The 16,188-nt window shown below is 44.9% G+C and overlaps 1 protein-coding gene across 1 annotated transcript in view; it reads right to left on the minus strand.

Moving 5' to 3' along the window:
- The window catches only part of ITGAE (integrin subunit alpha E), a 56,137-nt gene that overhangs the window by 11,569 nt on the left and 28,380 nt on the right, over positions 1–16,188 (minus strand). The window contains exons 13-25 of the mRNA XM_077919826.1: positions 15,659–15,799; positions 14,143–14,364; positions 11,924–12,057; positions 10,634–10,761; positions 9,289–9,437; positions 7,236–7,367; positions 5,613–5,683; positions 4,332–4,464; positions 3,540–3,641; positions 2,232–2,311; positions 1,883–1,960; positions 968–1,034; positions 773–877 (exon numbers count right to left, since the gene is read on the minus strand). Coding sequence (XP_077775952.1) covers positions 773–877; positions 968–1,034; positions 1,883–1,960; positions 2,232–2,311; positions 3,540–3,641; positions 4,332–4,464; positions 5,613–5,683; positions 7,236–7,367; positions 9,289–9,437; positions 10,634–10,761; positions 11,924–12,057; positions 14,143–14,364; positions 15,659–15,799 — 1,542 coding nt within the window. The remainder of the gene's footprint in view (positions 1–772; positions 878–967; positions 1,035–1,882; positions 1,961–2,231; positions 2,312–3,539; positions 3,642–4,331; positions 4,465–5,612; positions 5,684–7,235; positions 7,368–9,288; positions 9,438–10,633; positions 10,762–11,923; positions 12,058–14,142; positions 14,365–15,658; positions 15,800–16,188) is intronic.

A 16,188-nucleotide genomic window follows, 5' to 3' on the forward strand; every position in this document is an offset into this window, starting at 1 on the left:
GCAGGATGTTCCATTGGGGGAATCAAAAACTGCTTCCCCAACCTCAGCCTGCCTTTTTACAACCAAGTCCAGGTTGCCAGCTTCCTTGGCATGGAAGCTGGCAACCTACCGTATTTTTCGCTCCATGAGACGCACGTTTTTCTTCCTAAAATGTAAGGGGAAATGTCTGTGTCTTATGGAGCAAATGCGTGGTCCCTGGAGCTGAATTGCCCAGGGGCAAAAAGCAGATCATGCTTTTTTTCTTTTTGAAAGATGGAAGTGGGTGTTGAAACAAAGCCGCTGATCAGGGAGAGATAAGGGACGTTAGAGATAAAGGAGACTGCCTGGGAACGGGGAGGTAAAAGCACATGGATCCTCAGGATTTTTGCATTGGGCTACCCCAAACTCACCGTCAAATCACATGACTGTGGCCACTGCATGAACCACAAAAATCATACATCCACTGTTTCGTTCAGAATTTTTTTTTTCTTGCTTTCCTCCTCTAAAAACTAGGTGTGTCTTATGGAGCGAAAAATATGGTGATTCTAGCACGGGTTAGAATTAGTTGGCTTTTGCTGGCTCTGACTCCACTCCCTGTTTGGGCTCCCTGCCTTCTCTGTCTTAGCAGCATGAATGAGCACCAGCCACCAGTGGTTGGGGAATGCCCCCTTAAGAGGCAGTGGGGCAGATGCTGGCACTGCGCTATCATCCCAGCAGCTCCATATCTTTATAGCTATACTCACATGTGCTTGCTTGTTTGTTTTTTTAAGTGGGAGGAAACCAGAAAACTTACCTGCACCCCTGCCACGTTCTTTATGCTTGCAATCTGGCGGTTGTCTATGTTGAGAGGGACCCAGATCCGCAACTCAAGCTGTGCCCCAAATTGGTTCCCTGTGATCTGCAAAGATTTTTATATTTTTAAATGACCGACATCAGGTAACAGTGAACCTTAGGGATGAGATGAAGAGTACAGCGGCTTTGTACCTACATTAAAGGTGAATTGGGTGCTGTGGGAGGATCTTTCATCCAGGCTCGCATACACATTTGGAAGCTGCCTGTGGACAAACATTTTTAAAATAAATTAATTTGACAGCTGTTTGATCATTGCAAAGGAGCAGAGGGGACTTGGGTGTTGCAAACACACTTCCATGCATTCACGCCACCTTGGTCTTCCTTGGGTCTATTTGGATCTGCCCCCCCCCCCCCGAGGCTTTTCTAGGATACCAAGTGTTTATGGTGGCACCCTCCAGATGTTTGACTCCTGACTTGTCACTGGCCAGGCTGCTGGGAGTTATTTTTACTACTTTTTATTTTATTTAACACAATCTATATACAGCTTGAAGGGAGGGGAGAAGCAACCCTCTAACATTTGGAAAAGCAGAAAATAAAACCTTAAAATTACCAATTGAAAACAGGTTTAAAGTAAAGGTAAAGGACCCCTGGATGTTTTTGTCCAGTCAAAGGCAACTGGGGTTGCAGCACTCCTCTAGCTTTCAGGCCGAGGGAGCCGGTGTTTGTCCAGAGTTTTCCGGGTCATGTGGCCAGCATGACTAAACCGCTACTGGCGCACGGAGGACTGTGATGAGTGCCAGAGCGCACGGAAACACTGTTTACCTTCCTGCCGCAGTGGTACCTATTTATCTACTTGCACTGGCGTGTTTTCAAACTGCTAGGTTGGCAGGAGCTGAGACAGAGCAACGGGAGCTCATCCCGTCATGGGGATTCAAACTGCCGATCTTCCGATCAGCAAGCCCAAGAGGCTCTGTGGTTTAGACCACAACATTCAAAAGAGGATCAAAATCAAAAATAGCTTTAAAAAATTAAGCATAGCCAACTGCCCAAGTCCTGCGCATTTGTTCGTGTCCAAAGAGACATTCTGGTTTTGGCTAATCCTGAAGACTACCTGGTGAGGATGGCGTTCATGGCATATTTCACACCCAGGGAACAGTCTTCTCTCAGGGCTGTGCTGTTTTTGTTGACACTGTGAAAATCAAACAGATGAGCTGTATTATTCATTTATATCCCACCTCTTTCCCCAGAACAGGACTGTTACCGTTCTGCAGTACCTGATGACTCTAAAACAGCCTTCTCCAACCTAATTAGTGGCCTCTGGGGATTCCAGCTCACCCACCTACCCCAATCTACTTTGGCAATGCGTGTTAATAAAACACCAGGCATAAAAAAGTAATGTGCCAAACATGATCATTTGCCCTGTCCGAGTCAATAGTTTTCAGCAGAGACTGACCACTTACTTGGTAACGTTAAGCATGAAGTTAGCGGATTCTGTGGGGAATTTTTTCCCATCTAGTTGCCAGGTTACTGAAAAATTTGCCTGTGCAGCAAATGAAAGAAGAGAGAGAGCAAGAATTAGATAATGAGTAAAAAAATTCCTTCCTGTAGCACCTTAGAGACCAACTAAGTTTGTTATTGGTATGAGCTTTCGTGTGCATGCACACTTCTTCAGATACACTGAAACAGAAGTCACCAGACCCTTATATATAATGAGAGGGTGGGAGGGGTATTACTCAGAAGGGTGGTGGGAGTGGGTGATTGGCTGATAAGTGTGGTAAACCTGTTGACGACTGCAATTGGTCTTACAGGAAAAAGCAAGGGGAGAGATGGCTAAAAACAGCTTATCATGTATAATGAGATAAGAATCCAGTGTCTCTGTTCAGACCAGGTCTCTCCATGGTTTTAAGTTTGGTAATAAGTAGCAATTCAGCCACTTCTCTTTCCAGTCTATTTCTGAAATTCTTTTGTAATAAGACAGCTACTTTGAGATCTTGTATAGAATGTCCCGGGAGATTGAAGTGTTCTCCTACAGGTTTCTCTGTCTTGTGATTCCTGATATCAGATTTATGTCAATTTATCCTGTAACTAGGGACGCGGGTGGCGCTGTGGGTTAAGCCACAGAGCCTAGGGCTTGCCGATCAGAAGGTCGGAGTTTCGAATCCCCGCGACGGGGTGAGCTCCCGTTGCGCGGTCCCTGCTCCTGCCAACCTAGCAGTTTGAAAGCATGTCAAAGTGCAAGTAGATAAATAGGTACCGCTCCAGCGGGAAGGTAAACGGCGTTTCCGTGCACTGCTGGTTCGCCAGAAGCGGCTTAGTCATGCTGGCCACATGACCCGGAAGCTGTACGCTGGCTCCCTCGGTCTATAGAGAGAAATGAGCGCACAACCCCAGAGTCGTCCGCGACTGGACCTAATGGTCAGGGGTCCCTTTACCTTTACCCTGTAACTAGATAATGAGTATTTAAGCAAAATAATCAAATCCTGCACTCGTCCTTCCACATTTAAGCTTTGATGGGCAGCCTTTGAAACAGCTGTTTGGTTTGACTCTCACATTGGTTGCCAAACCTACTGGCACATCTGGCAGTTCGAGAAAGCGCTGCGGGTGCTGCTTATATCAATATTCTCGTGACCGTCTGAGCAGCTGGAATGTTTGGCAAACATTCTGTGATGTCATGCAGCAGCCCAGCCAATGGCTGGCAGAGGGTGGGTGTCAAAGGCAACAGGCAGAAGTCTAGGGAGCAGCTGAATGCCTGCACAAATTGAACTTACGGTAGATTTCTTGAAGATCGGATGTCCAACCTTGCAGCGCAGAGATGAGAATAAAACTGAGACTGGCTGAGGTGCGTCACAGTGGATGACGGAAGAGGAAATCTGTTGAGACATGGGGGGGGGGGGGGGCAGAACAGGAATCTTCCTTCAATCCAGAATTTCCCAGAAACCTCCTTTGATACAGCATGCCCCTGAGGAAATAGCTAGGGACGCGAGACATTGCCTTATACCATGTCAGACCCTTCACCTATCTGTTGTGACCACCAGCAGCTTTCTAGGGTCTCTGGCAGAGAAAGGGCCTTTCCCATCAGTTTAACTGAAAATGCCGGGAGTTAGAATTGGGAACTTTTTCATGCAAAATAAATGCTATACCACTGAGCTGTGGCTCCTCCCCCCTAAAAAGAAAACAAGATTCCAGTCGTCTTGGTTCTGAATTAAACAGAAAGCTGCCTTATACTGATTGTCCATCTATGTTTCATACCTGGAGATACTGGGAACCGAGCCTGGGACTTTCTGGATGCAAAATATAGTGAGATTCCTGTCCTCGTGATTCTGAATATACCTTTTCCCCTGTGAGACCCTTGGTCATATTGCTCAGTACTTTCTGCACTGACTGGCAGTGGCTCTTCAGGCTTACCAGCACGGAGTCATCATCCCAGCCCTACATAGAGAGGCTGGAGCCTTAGGCACACAGAGCAGGTGTTCTGCCAATGTGCTATAGCCCGCCTACCTGCCCAGATTGGGGTACAGAAGACCAGTTAAACGCTGGGAAAGTTCAAAGAAAGACATGACCTCTTGGACGTTTTTATAATGGAGGTTTGAAGGGTACTGCACAACCAGAGACGTCATGTGGGAGTTGTCGCCGCTGTTGGACAGATAGATTTTCATTGCCAGTTCCTTGGTGGAGCCAACCACCAGCTCCTTCCTGTAATGAAATAAGTATTTCAAGTCCCACGGACACTGTAAAAACAGCGCAAGGTCTTGTGACATCTTAAAAACTGAAACTTTTGTCAGACAGCCCAGATCACCACCTACGGGACCGCCTCTCCTGGTATGCCCCGTGGAGGACCTTAAGGTCCACAAATGACAACATTTTGGAGGTCCCAGGTCGCAAGGTGGTTAGATTGGTCTCAGCTAGGGCCAGGGCCTTTTCAGTACTGGCCCCGACTTGGTGGAACGCTCTGTCACAAGAGACCAGGGCCCTGCGGGACTTGACATCTTTCCGCAGGGCCTGCAAGACAGAGCTGTTCTGCCTGGCCTTTGGTTTGGACTCAGTCTGACCCTTATGTTTCCCTCCCCTTATGGTCTTGATCTACCTGTTACTTTTAAAATGAGGCTGCATTTTAAATTGCATTTTAATTGTATTTTAAATTGGTTCCCCACCCCCCGCATTATGTTTTTACTGTGATTTTATTGGTGTTAGTCGCCCTGAGCCCGGCTCTGGCTGGGGAGGGCAGGGTATAATTAAAATTTATTATTATTATTATGATATCCAGAAACGGTAGCGGAAGTGGGATCGCTGATAACCACCATGATACCATCGTGAGCCCAAATTATCATGAATGCACAATAAAAAGTATGTCTGGAAAGGGACATTTTTGGTTAAATTTATGCGCTTCCTCTACAGCATAGGTTCAGTGAATGGATTTTACTTCTCCCTATTCTAAGTGGGGTCACAGTTACACCATCTATGAAAAGCACTTTGATACCACTTTAAGTAGTTATGGCTCCCCCCCCCAAAGAATTCTGGGAGCTGTAGTTTGTAAAGGGAGTAGTTAGGAGGTCCCTATTCCCCTCCCAGAGCTACAATTCCCAGAGTTCCCTGTGAAGAGGGACTGACTGCTGAACCACTCTGGGAATTGTATCTCTGTGGGGGGAATGTGGGACTCCTAAGAACTCTCAACACCCTCAACAAACTACAACTCCCACAATTCTTTGGGGGAAGAAGCCATGACTAGTGGTAATACAGCGCTTTGAGTGGATGGTGCGAATGTGGCCCAAAATGGGGTCTTCCTTCCCGATCTGATGGCCAAAAGCACATTACAAAAATAAAAACGTATTCCGAAGACTCACTCCATTTCAACAGCTAAGCTCAAGCGAGGTGTGCAGACGGACTTGTCACCACAGTCTTCCATGACTGGCAGCTGACAGGGATGTCGGGAGTCAAAGGGACAAAAAAAAGTGTATTATTATCATCTTTATCACTGTGGAAACTCTTGAAGCCAACCAGAATCCAAGCAACCTCAACCCTTCCCAAAAGGAGAATGGCAATGGCCCACGTTAGTCCTGCTCAGAGTAGACCCACTGAAATGAATGGCCGTAACTCACTTAGGTCTACTTTGTGTAGAAGTTGGTTGGCTGACAACCCCACTGTGTGTGGCATCTCACTTTTCCAGACTCACAACAGTCCTGCAAAGTAGGCCACTCTGAGAAACGGTGACATTTTTGTTCTGGCAAGCCTAGCCAGATGCTTAGAACGTTGAGGCAATTTTAATCTGTTTTAGTATTTTCACTTTTAAAGTATGGCTGTTGTTTTTTCTCGATTTTATTGTTTGATCTTTTCATAAACCCCTTTGAGGTTTGTTTGTTTTTTGAAATCAAACAGTGTATAAATTTTATGAAACAAAGTAATAATAATAATAACATGAACCCAGTGAACTAATTGCTTTGCATTCCATTTGGTGCTGGAGCCCAGAGTATTCATATATCAATGGACAGATACGCTGGCATCAGATACCTAGTTTTGGTACCTGTTTTTTTTTAACTCCTTAATATTGCATATGGAAGACAGTGGTGTCTACCAGGTCTCCCCTTTTGACTTGGGTTCTCTTGGTTAAGAAGGACACTTTTGACAGCAGTTTGGTTTCTATGCAAGCTCCTCCCATAATATTTGGCCAGGGCTGACAACTCAAACAGCAGCCAGAAAACTGTAAGTGGGACCACATCACACACCTTTCCAAGTGCCTTTCTCTGGTGGAATCTATAAAAAAGGTGCAAAAAATCCTTTTTTTAAAAAAAAAATGTTTTGAAATAGATATTGAATTTGCCATAGCTCATCATCGCCATCTAGTGTCACATTTGTATAATGCACTTTACAACACTTAAAATGTTTTATTTGCAGTGTAGCTGAGTCCTCAGTTTAAGCTTCAACACCACACAGAAGCACTCTTGGGCACTCTGCCACAAATTAACAGATGATGATGATGATGATGATGATGATGATGATGATGATGATTATACCGCCCTTCATCCAAAGCTCACAGGGCAGTTTGCAGTATAAATATTAGACAAAGTTAAAGGTAAAGGGACCCCTGACCATTAGGTCCAGTCGTGGCCGACTCTGGGGTTGCGGTGCTCATCTCGCTTTACTGGCCAAGGGAGCCGGCGTACAGCTTCCAGGTCATGTGGCCAGCATGACTAAGCCACTTCTGGCAAACCAGAGCAGCGCATGGAAACGCTGTTTACCTTCCCGCCAGAGTGGTACCTATTTATCTACTTGCACTTTGACGTGCTTTCGAACTGCTAGGTGGGCAGGAGCAAGGACTGAGCAACGGGAACTCACCCTGTCGCGGGGATTCGAACCGCCGACCTTCTGATCGGCAAGCCCAAGAGGCTCTGTGGTTTAACCCACAGCGCCACCCGCGTCCCTTAGACAAAGTTAAGTCCCCTAAAAAACCATTGTTTATATCTTGTTACCTGGAAATCCACTTCAGGTTTCTGGTACGTATCAAGCATAGGCTTGGGGCGGTCCAGGACTTTTCCGTCAGGGTCATGAAGCTCGTAAGTGAGGCGGAGAGTAATGTCGGAGTAACAGTCATCAGTGCAGGGCTGATATTGAAGTTGAAAAAGAGACAGATGACTTCGCAAGCAAGCCGGGCAAGGGTGGGGAACCTCAGGCCCAAGGGCTGAATGCGGTCCTCCAGATCTCTCCATCCGGCCCCCGGGACTCTCCCCAAAACCACACCTCCTCCCTAACCACACCCTCTCTCCTCAGACCACACCTCTCGCAAGCCCACCTTGGCATCCTCACTGAGTGCATTTTCCTGTCTGGAAACGTTTCTTTAATCTGCCTTTTTGCTTGATTGGCACGAGACACGAGTGGACATTTCCTTTGTTCCTATGATCAAATAGTCCGACCCAGCTGAACACAGCTTTCTAGTTTTATTCCTGCTCTGGTCAAGTTCAAAGCATGACGGATGGGTGAACCTATCAGTTTTTTTCAAACCGCCAACCTTCTGATCGGCACTTTGCAATTTCCAAATTCTTCAGCATTTTATAGTGCGAATTTCTCTTAACACACCCATTTTTGTATGCAATTTTGCACACAACTCTACACAATTTTGCATTCCCTCCCTTCTCCCCCCCCCCCCAATTTCCATATGTTGTTTTCACTAATACATGCCTGTTAGGCACACTTTACCCTAGTGCATGCATTTTTGTCAACAATACTTAGCCGGAAAAGTACATTGCAAGATTTCGAGAAGTGTGGTTTTTTTTAAAGGTTGTCTTTGTTGCAGTCCAAATATTGTTTCGGAATCTGCAAATTAGGCAGGTTTACCTTTGAACATCAAATGAATTAACTTTCCCCCCTCATTCCAACAGAGCACACAATATACAGCTCTTTGTTTAAAACTAAAAACAAGGTGCCAGTCCACATGGTTCTGAATTGAGATTTCTCTGCATGCAGTGCACTTAAAGAAAATGTCATGAAAATGATGTATAGATAGTATCTAACACCATCAAAACTTGCCAAAATATATAGGACAAGAACTAATGAATGTTGGAAATGTAAAGAAACGGAAGGTATCTTTTACCATATGTGGTGGACTTGTAAAGAAGCAAAGGCTTTCTGGGAAATGATATATAATGAGTTTTTAAAATTGTTTAAAAAAACTTTTGTTAAAAAAACCAGAAGCCTTTTTATTGGGTATAGTAGGTGAAGAGAAAAAGATTGTTTATGTATGCGACAACAGCAGCAAGAACTCTTTCAGCCCAAAAATGGAAACAACAAGAAGTACCAATGAAAGAAGAGTGGCAGATTAAGACGATGGACTTTGCAGAATTGGAAAAACTGACGGGAAAAATCTGAAACCAGCAAGATCAAGTATTCCAAAAGGACTGGAGTAAATTTATATGATACTTGGAAAAACATTGTAAGCTCCCTTTTTATACTTATTGATCCCTTTTCCCTCCCTTTTTATACTTATTTAAATTTTGAGGTATTTTGTTATGAAATTAATCAGATTTGAAAAATGTATAAAATGCTGGACATAAAGGTTAATTTTAAAAGCCAAGAGACGGGAGGGAAGGAACTCAATAGGCTCTAGGGAGCCAGAGAGTAAAGTGGAAAATAATGATGTGATTATATATTGTTAAATTGAAAGTTAATAAAAATCATTTTTTTAAAAATGAACCTGCCTACAGTGCTTCTGCTAACCTGAACTACAGATCAGACCCCACGGAACATTCTCCAGGCAGAGAGCACTGGGAAGCTCAAATACAGGTAGCCCTTCCCTGCTGATTGTCCCCAACATTTGATACTAACAGGTAGATTGCTTCTAGACATGGAGGCGTGGTTCAGCTAGTGACAGATCTGTCCTCGATGCACGTTGACTTTGCAGCAAAGATGGTGCTCTCAGGTCAACGTTTATGACTTGGGGGATCTCCACCACAGTGTCCCTCCCCCCAATTTTAGCTGCTGCTTGGGTGGGCACCCACAGCGTAGGACTCGCTTTCTCCTTGCACTCACCAGGATGTGGAGCTGCAGTTCGGGACAAGAATCCCCTGTGTAGGAGATGTCGCTGCTGCTGGAGAATGTTTGGTCCTCAAACTGCACTCTCTTCTTTTCCATCTCAACATCTAAATCCACAGTGTAGCGAAGAAGGAGGTGGGGCAGCCCTGGGAGAAAGGAAGAAACACTTGGCAGCGGGGAGGATGGTGAAAAATGTCCAGGGATTTAAAAAATATTATTATTATTATTATTATTATTATTATTATTATTGTTGTTGTTGTTGTTGTTGTTGTTGTTGTTGTTGTTATTGTTATTGTTATTGTTATTGTTATTATTATCCCACCCTGTACCTCCAGGTCTCAGGGTGTTTCACAGGATAAAATCACAACATAAAAACGCCAAATACATAATCAAAATAAAAACAAGAACAACCCAATACAGTGATACCTTGGTTCCCAAACTTATGTTAAATCGTTTTTGTTAATTTTCCAATAAAAAACATCCAATTAACATATCAAATTACAATCCAATTAAAATAAAAAACTAAAATAAAAAAAGACCAAATTATCATCCAAATCATAATTATTAATTTTTTGGGACTTCCCATAGTCTGGACCTTGAAGCATATCTCCAAATCTCAATCCTGCCTCTCCTCGTTGTTTCCATATTTTCCACATCTTGATTTTAACGCTTTAAAGTTCTCCGTCTCTGGCTCTACAATTCTCAATCATGTCAGATATCACATATCCTTTCATCCATCGAGTACAGCTTTATTTGTGTATATATCCCTTGGTTCTCAAACTTAATCTGTTCTGGAAGTTTGTTTGACTTCCGAAATGTTCAAAAACCAAGGTGCAGCTTCTGATTGGTGCAGGTGCCCCGGAAACAATAGCCAACAACTGCATCGGACGTGCGGCTTCCGAAAAACGTTCAGAAACCAGAACAGTTACATCTGGGTTTTTAGTGTTTGAGAACCTAGGCGCCACTGTAACCCCCCCCCCCCAAAAAAAAAAACATTTTAAAAGGGCACTGAATGAATAATCTGCAACCTCCTCCAGAAATGTGAACAGAGTTTAAGAATTGGGGTAGGGGTGTGTGTGAGAAGCAGAGAGAAATCAACATGGCAGATTCATTCAAAATACGGAGTCTGAATGGAAAATGAGAGCGGACTGCGCCTTTGCTTGACCTCCAACTGTAGCTTTGCAGAGCTGTTAGAGTACTCCATGCCAGCAGAAATATAACTTCCTTTTTGTTTGCCACTAGAGGAAAATTAAGTGCCAACTGTATGGCACAGCTGCTGCTGCGTCCCTGTTGGGCTAAAGTTAAGCGCTGCTAAAATGCTTGCCATGTGGGTGTTCATTACCTGACTGCGCGGTCCCAGGAGGGGAAACCCTATTGAAGCACAATCTGGCTGTAACGATGCCGTCGAAATGGACTATTCTCCCCGGAGTAAAGTGCATGGTGGGTTTCAGTCGAAGAATTGGCCTGGAGCTAAATGGAGGAAGAGGGAAAGAAAGATAAAGGTAAAGGGACCCCTGACCATTAGGTCCAGTCGTGGCCGACGGGTTGCAGCGCTCATCTCGCTTTATTGGCCGAGGGAGCCGGTGTTTGTCCGCAGACAGCTTCTGGGTCATGTGGCCAGCATGACTAAGCCGCTTCTGGCGAACCAGAGCAGCGCACGGAAACGCCGTTTACCTTCCCGCCGGAGCGGTACCTATTTATCTACTTGCACTTTGACGTGCTTTCAAACTGCTAGGTTGGCAGGAGCAGGGACTGAGCGACGGGAGCTCACCCCGTTGCAGGGATTCGAAACGCCGACCTTCTGATCGGCAAGTCCTAGGCTCTGTGGTTTAACCTACAGAGGTAAATGGTGTTTCCGTGCGCTGCTCTGGTTCACCAGAAGCGGCTTAGTCATGCTGGCCAAATGACCCGGAAGCTGTACGCCGGCTCCCTCGGCCAGTAAAGCGAGATGAGTGCCGCAACCCCAGAGTCAGCCACGACTGGACTTACGGTAACTGTCAGGAGTCCTTTACCTTTTTTCTTTTTTTTTAGATGATACATCGTCCAGCCCTAACACACATCCTGATTTGCAACATATTGCCAAACTATGAAACTGATATCGCAATATGGACTTTGAACCAGCTTTGAGCTATATATCGATAAATTGCCCAGCCCTACTGTGCAAAGATAAATTTTTAACCCATTACTCTGCCCACCTTTACATCTGGCCACCTCCCACCCTGCCTCAAAAGTTGATCAGAAGGGAAGGAGGCTATTGGGCCGAATAACATTCCCACTCCTGGTCTGAGACGGTGGGAAGGCTGAAGTTCTCCATCCCTAGCCTAGAAACTGCTGATTTGATCAGCTCTGTAACATCCAACTCTCCCAAATTTACTCGGGACAGTCTTGCACACCAACACCTGCAGCACGGACCCCAAATTGCCAACCTATGTCTACTCTCATGACTGCATGGAAAAGGGGGGGGGTGAGTTCTGAATTTATTTGGCATGCTGATGCTAGACATGTTTTCCCCCCCGACAGCTGAAAAATGTTTTTTGTCTATAGAAAAACTCAGCTCAAGAAGACTGCAGACCAGAGGGGGTTTTAGTCTCTCTTTTCCCCAGGAGAAAACCCAAAGATCATTACTACCTACCGGAGCAAAGTAACAGAACCTAATGATCCAACAATAATATCGGGGAGACCGTCCTCAGTGAAGTCCAATCCACCAGCCACGGACCTTCCAAAATACATGAGTCCAGGCGGAGCGGTTTGAGCAGCTGTTATCCTCTAGAATAAGAAGAGGGAAATAGAAAAATGGTAGGTAGAACCCTAGGTAGAACCACAAACGCCGCTTTTGAGATCCTTTAAGGATATAATTGCAATAATTAATTAATGGAAGAGGGTTTCCCTTGCATGGGACAGTTAAACGGTGCGCTGTGAGGGACTAGCCAGTGTGCCATGAGAAATTATGAAGACTCCATACATTTAAAACAGGCACCATCATTCCACTTTAAACAGCCAGAGCTTTCCCCCCCCCCCCCAAGGATTCTGGGAAGTGTAGTTTGTTAAGGTGCTGAAAATGGTTTGGAGACACACGACATCTCATTCCCCACACAAAGATAAAATATGCAGAGTGGTTTAAGAAGGCTCTCTTGCAATTATAGCTCTGTGAGAGGCATCCTCATAACTCTCTCAGCACCCATAATTCTTTGGGGAAAGCCGCAACTTTAAAAAGTGGCATCAAAGTGCTTTAAATTAGCAAGCCTCAAAGCTTGACCTTCAGTAACTTTTGAGACAACACAGGCACTGGTACTCACGAGCTTATCTCCCATTAGTGGGAAAGAAGAAACTTTCTCAAAGGCCAGTTTTGTTACCCAGAGACCTGAGTCAAGGGAACTGTTTTCTTCGAACAAGAAAACCATTTTCTCGACTGCTTCACTCATGTGATAAGTCAGCTTCCTATGTGGCTGTTCAAAACAGCCCTTTGTTCAGAGCCACGAGGACAGGAATTTTGATTTACAGTGGTACCTCGGGTTAAGAACTTAATTCGTTCTGGAGGCCCGTTCTTAACCTGAAACCGTTCTTAACCTGAGGTACCACTTTAGCTAATGGGGCTTCCCGTTGCTGCCACGCCAACGAAGCATGATTTCTGTTCTCATCCTGAAGCAAAGTTTTAACCCAAGGTACTATTTCTGGGTTAGCAAAGTCTGTAACCTGAAGCGTCTGTAACCTGAAGCATCTGTAACCCGAGGTACCACTGTATTATTAGGGGAAGGGTCATATACCTCGAGGGCAGAGCGTTTCTTTTGCAGGCAGAGAAGACCCCAAATTCAATCTCCAGGTAGGCTTGGGAATGCCCCCTGCCTGAACCACTATCCTGGAGAGCCACTGCCAGTCAGTGTAGACCAGAGCTTTCCAAACGTTTCACGTTGGTGACACACATTGCAGACATGTACCATTTCGCGTGACACAGCAATCCAGTTTTGCAAGCAAACCGGAGGTTAAACTAGCGCCAGTGGTCAGCAAACTTTTTCAGCAGGGGGCCGGTCCACCCATCCTTCAGACCTTGTGAGACTTTTACACAAAAAGCTGGTGAGACTTTTACACACAAAGAACAATGCAGAGCGATAGACGGATAGACGGTTGGTTTTGGGGTTCTCTCGTTTCTCCCTCCTCATCAGTTTATGAGTGCATAAAGGGGTCAGCAAACTTTTTCAGCAGGGGGCCAGTCCACTGTCCTTCAGACCTTGTGGGGGGCCAGACTATATTTTGAAAAAAAATTAATGAACACATTCCTATGCCCCACAAATAACCTGGAGATGCATTTTCAACAAAAGCACACATTCTGGTCATGTAAAAACACCAGGCAGGCCCCACAAATAACCCAGAGATGCATTTTAATTAAAAGGACACATTCTACTCATGTAAAAACATGCTGATTCCTGAACCGTCTGTGGGCCGGATTTAGAAGGTGATTGGGCCGGATCCGGCCCCCAGGCCTTAGTTTGCCTACCCATGAAATAGCCCCTTTCCAGTCCCGGGAAGAGTGTGGGGAGCATTCGCGCAACACACCTGCACACTGCAGCCAACACAGTAACTTGTCGCGACACACAGTTTGGAAAGCTCTGGTGCAGACAGGACTGAGGAAGGTGGAGCAACTGTCAGACTCAGCATAAGGCAGCTTCCTATGTTGCTTTGATGCCCTGCTGCCTTCTCTCTCTGCAAACTAAGCAGAGTGAAGGCTCAATAAATGGCCGACATGGTCTAATCTCCTTGTAAACAAATCAGGAGGGATGCTCAATAAGCAAGCCGTCTGGAAGCAGTGTCTCCCTCTTTCTTTCTCCGAAATACAATTCCACAAGGCCCCCTTACCTGGGAGAAGGGATCCCGCAACCCCTCCTTGCCGCCATTAAAGATGTAAACACTGCCAAAAGAGCCGGGGCTCGACCCATGGTCCTCGAGGGGTGCGCCAATGGCAACATCTCCCAAACCGTCCTGGTCCACGTCACCAATGCTAGCCATGGCAAATCCAAACCTGGAGAAAAGGGACCCCAGCTGGCCGTGTAAATGTCTCTGTAGAGTAAAGTTGTTGGCCTGGGAGAAAGCAGGAGAGAGGGGAAAGGGGGAAAGTTACATGAAAGTGCTTTTTGTCTGCAGTTCCTTCAACTGTTCCTTCAACTGAATGTACCTGAATTGTAAGGAGGTTCCTTCAACTGAATTTACCAGCCCAGGACTCAAACCCTTAAAAGCTTGGGACCAGTTTACTTGAGGCACCCCCTTACCCCATCACTGAAATCTGCAGAACTGGTACTGTTACGAGTGCCACATAATCCTCATTCTGCTCTTGTAAGAAATCAATCTTTTAGCATAGCAGGTGCCTTCACTGTACTCTTTTCGGATATATAATTTTTTATTGAGTTTTCATTTTTCTACATTTCAAATCAAACATTTTTACAAACTTTGTAATATCCAACGGCTTCCCTTCTTCTCCTTCCATGGTTCATATCATACTTTCCTGCCTATTTTACTAGAACCATTCAAATCAATTTTCCACTTTTACATCAATCAAATATTGTTTACTCTGCTGAATTGATCTTAACGCTGCCAGCATTTTCAGCTGTGTACAATTATTGTGTATAATTCAATAAATATTTTCCACTCTTCTTTAAAAATATGTTCTTCTTGCACTCTTATTCTGAGGGTTGAACCTGCAAGTTCTGCATATTCTAAGTTGCCCAACCTCTTCGCAAGGGACTTCACTCACTTTCCATTGGAACTGGGTGGGCCCTTTGGGAGCTGGATTTCATTGCTGCCGGACCCCTTGGCTTCATCCCCAGGACCTTCCAGCTACCCCTAAACTCCCCAAAGCAGCAGCCGGGTTGCTGCGATCACAGCGCCCGCTTCCTTCTCCCCTCACGGCAAACCGGAACATTTTTTGTTCAGGGAAAGCTATCCAAAACATGTCAAAGTTGATAGGTGTTTTAATTAGTCCGCCCCCCCCCCCAGCATAACCACTGATTTTAACTATATTTGTATTTAAAATGTTTTTTTTAATACTCCTTTTAACTTTGTCTTTTGCTGGCAATCCCCACCCCCTTTTTGGGGGGTAAACTGCTTAGAGTTTCCGCTTACAATCAAGCAGAATACGGTACACATTTTGCAAAATAAATATAAATCATAAATGCATTTGGAAGGACTCTCTTGGTCGTTCCACTGCCCTTGGATTTCGGAGCAATGGGAGAGGGCATTTTCTGCGGCAGCTCCTAAGAATTGTGTAGAATTCTGTCTGCTGAAGACGCTCTTCTGCATTAAACTGATTAGTAGTAAACAGGCAGCCTGTGCAATCTTTTCAGCACAGGTGTAAAATGTGCACAGTAGGATGTTTTACCTGGCTATCCAAGCGATAAAGGTAAACCTTTCCTTCCTCCCCTTGCATATGGAAAAATGGAGCTCCAACAAGCAGGTGATCTGTAACCCCATCCAGGTCGATGTCCAACAGGCAGAGCTCGGAGCCAAAATAGGAGCCAATCTGCAGTCCAAGAGAATAAACACCGGTGGGATTTCTGTGCCAAACGCTTCCAAACACTGACCACAAAAAGGCATCCACTTTCTCTTTATATCTATCTATCTATCTATCTATCTATCTATCTATCTATCTATCTGATATAGATATATATAAAGAATATGGATATGCATGATTTAAGTTTTGCTCTTGAGGGCTGAAGGCAATTTGCTTTTACAATCAGAGAATTCAAGATTTAAACAGCCACAATTTTACTTATTAAGTTTGTGTACCGCCCTTCATCCGAAGGTCACAGGGCGGTTCACAATATGAAAATTCAAAATGAGAACACAAAATACGTGATAAAAACAAGAAAAAAGCCAAAACCAACCCAAAAACTCCCCTGTCATAAACAC

The sequence above is a fragment of the Podarcis muralis genome, chromosome 15, assembly GCF_964188315.1.
Source record: "Podarcis muralis chromosome 15, rPodMur119.hap1.1, whole genome shotgun sequence".
Lineage (NCBI taxonomy): Eukaryota > Metazoa > Chordata > Lepidosauria > Squamata > Lacertidae > Podarcis > Podarcis muralis.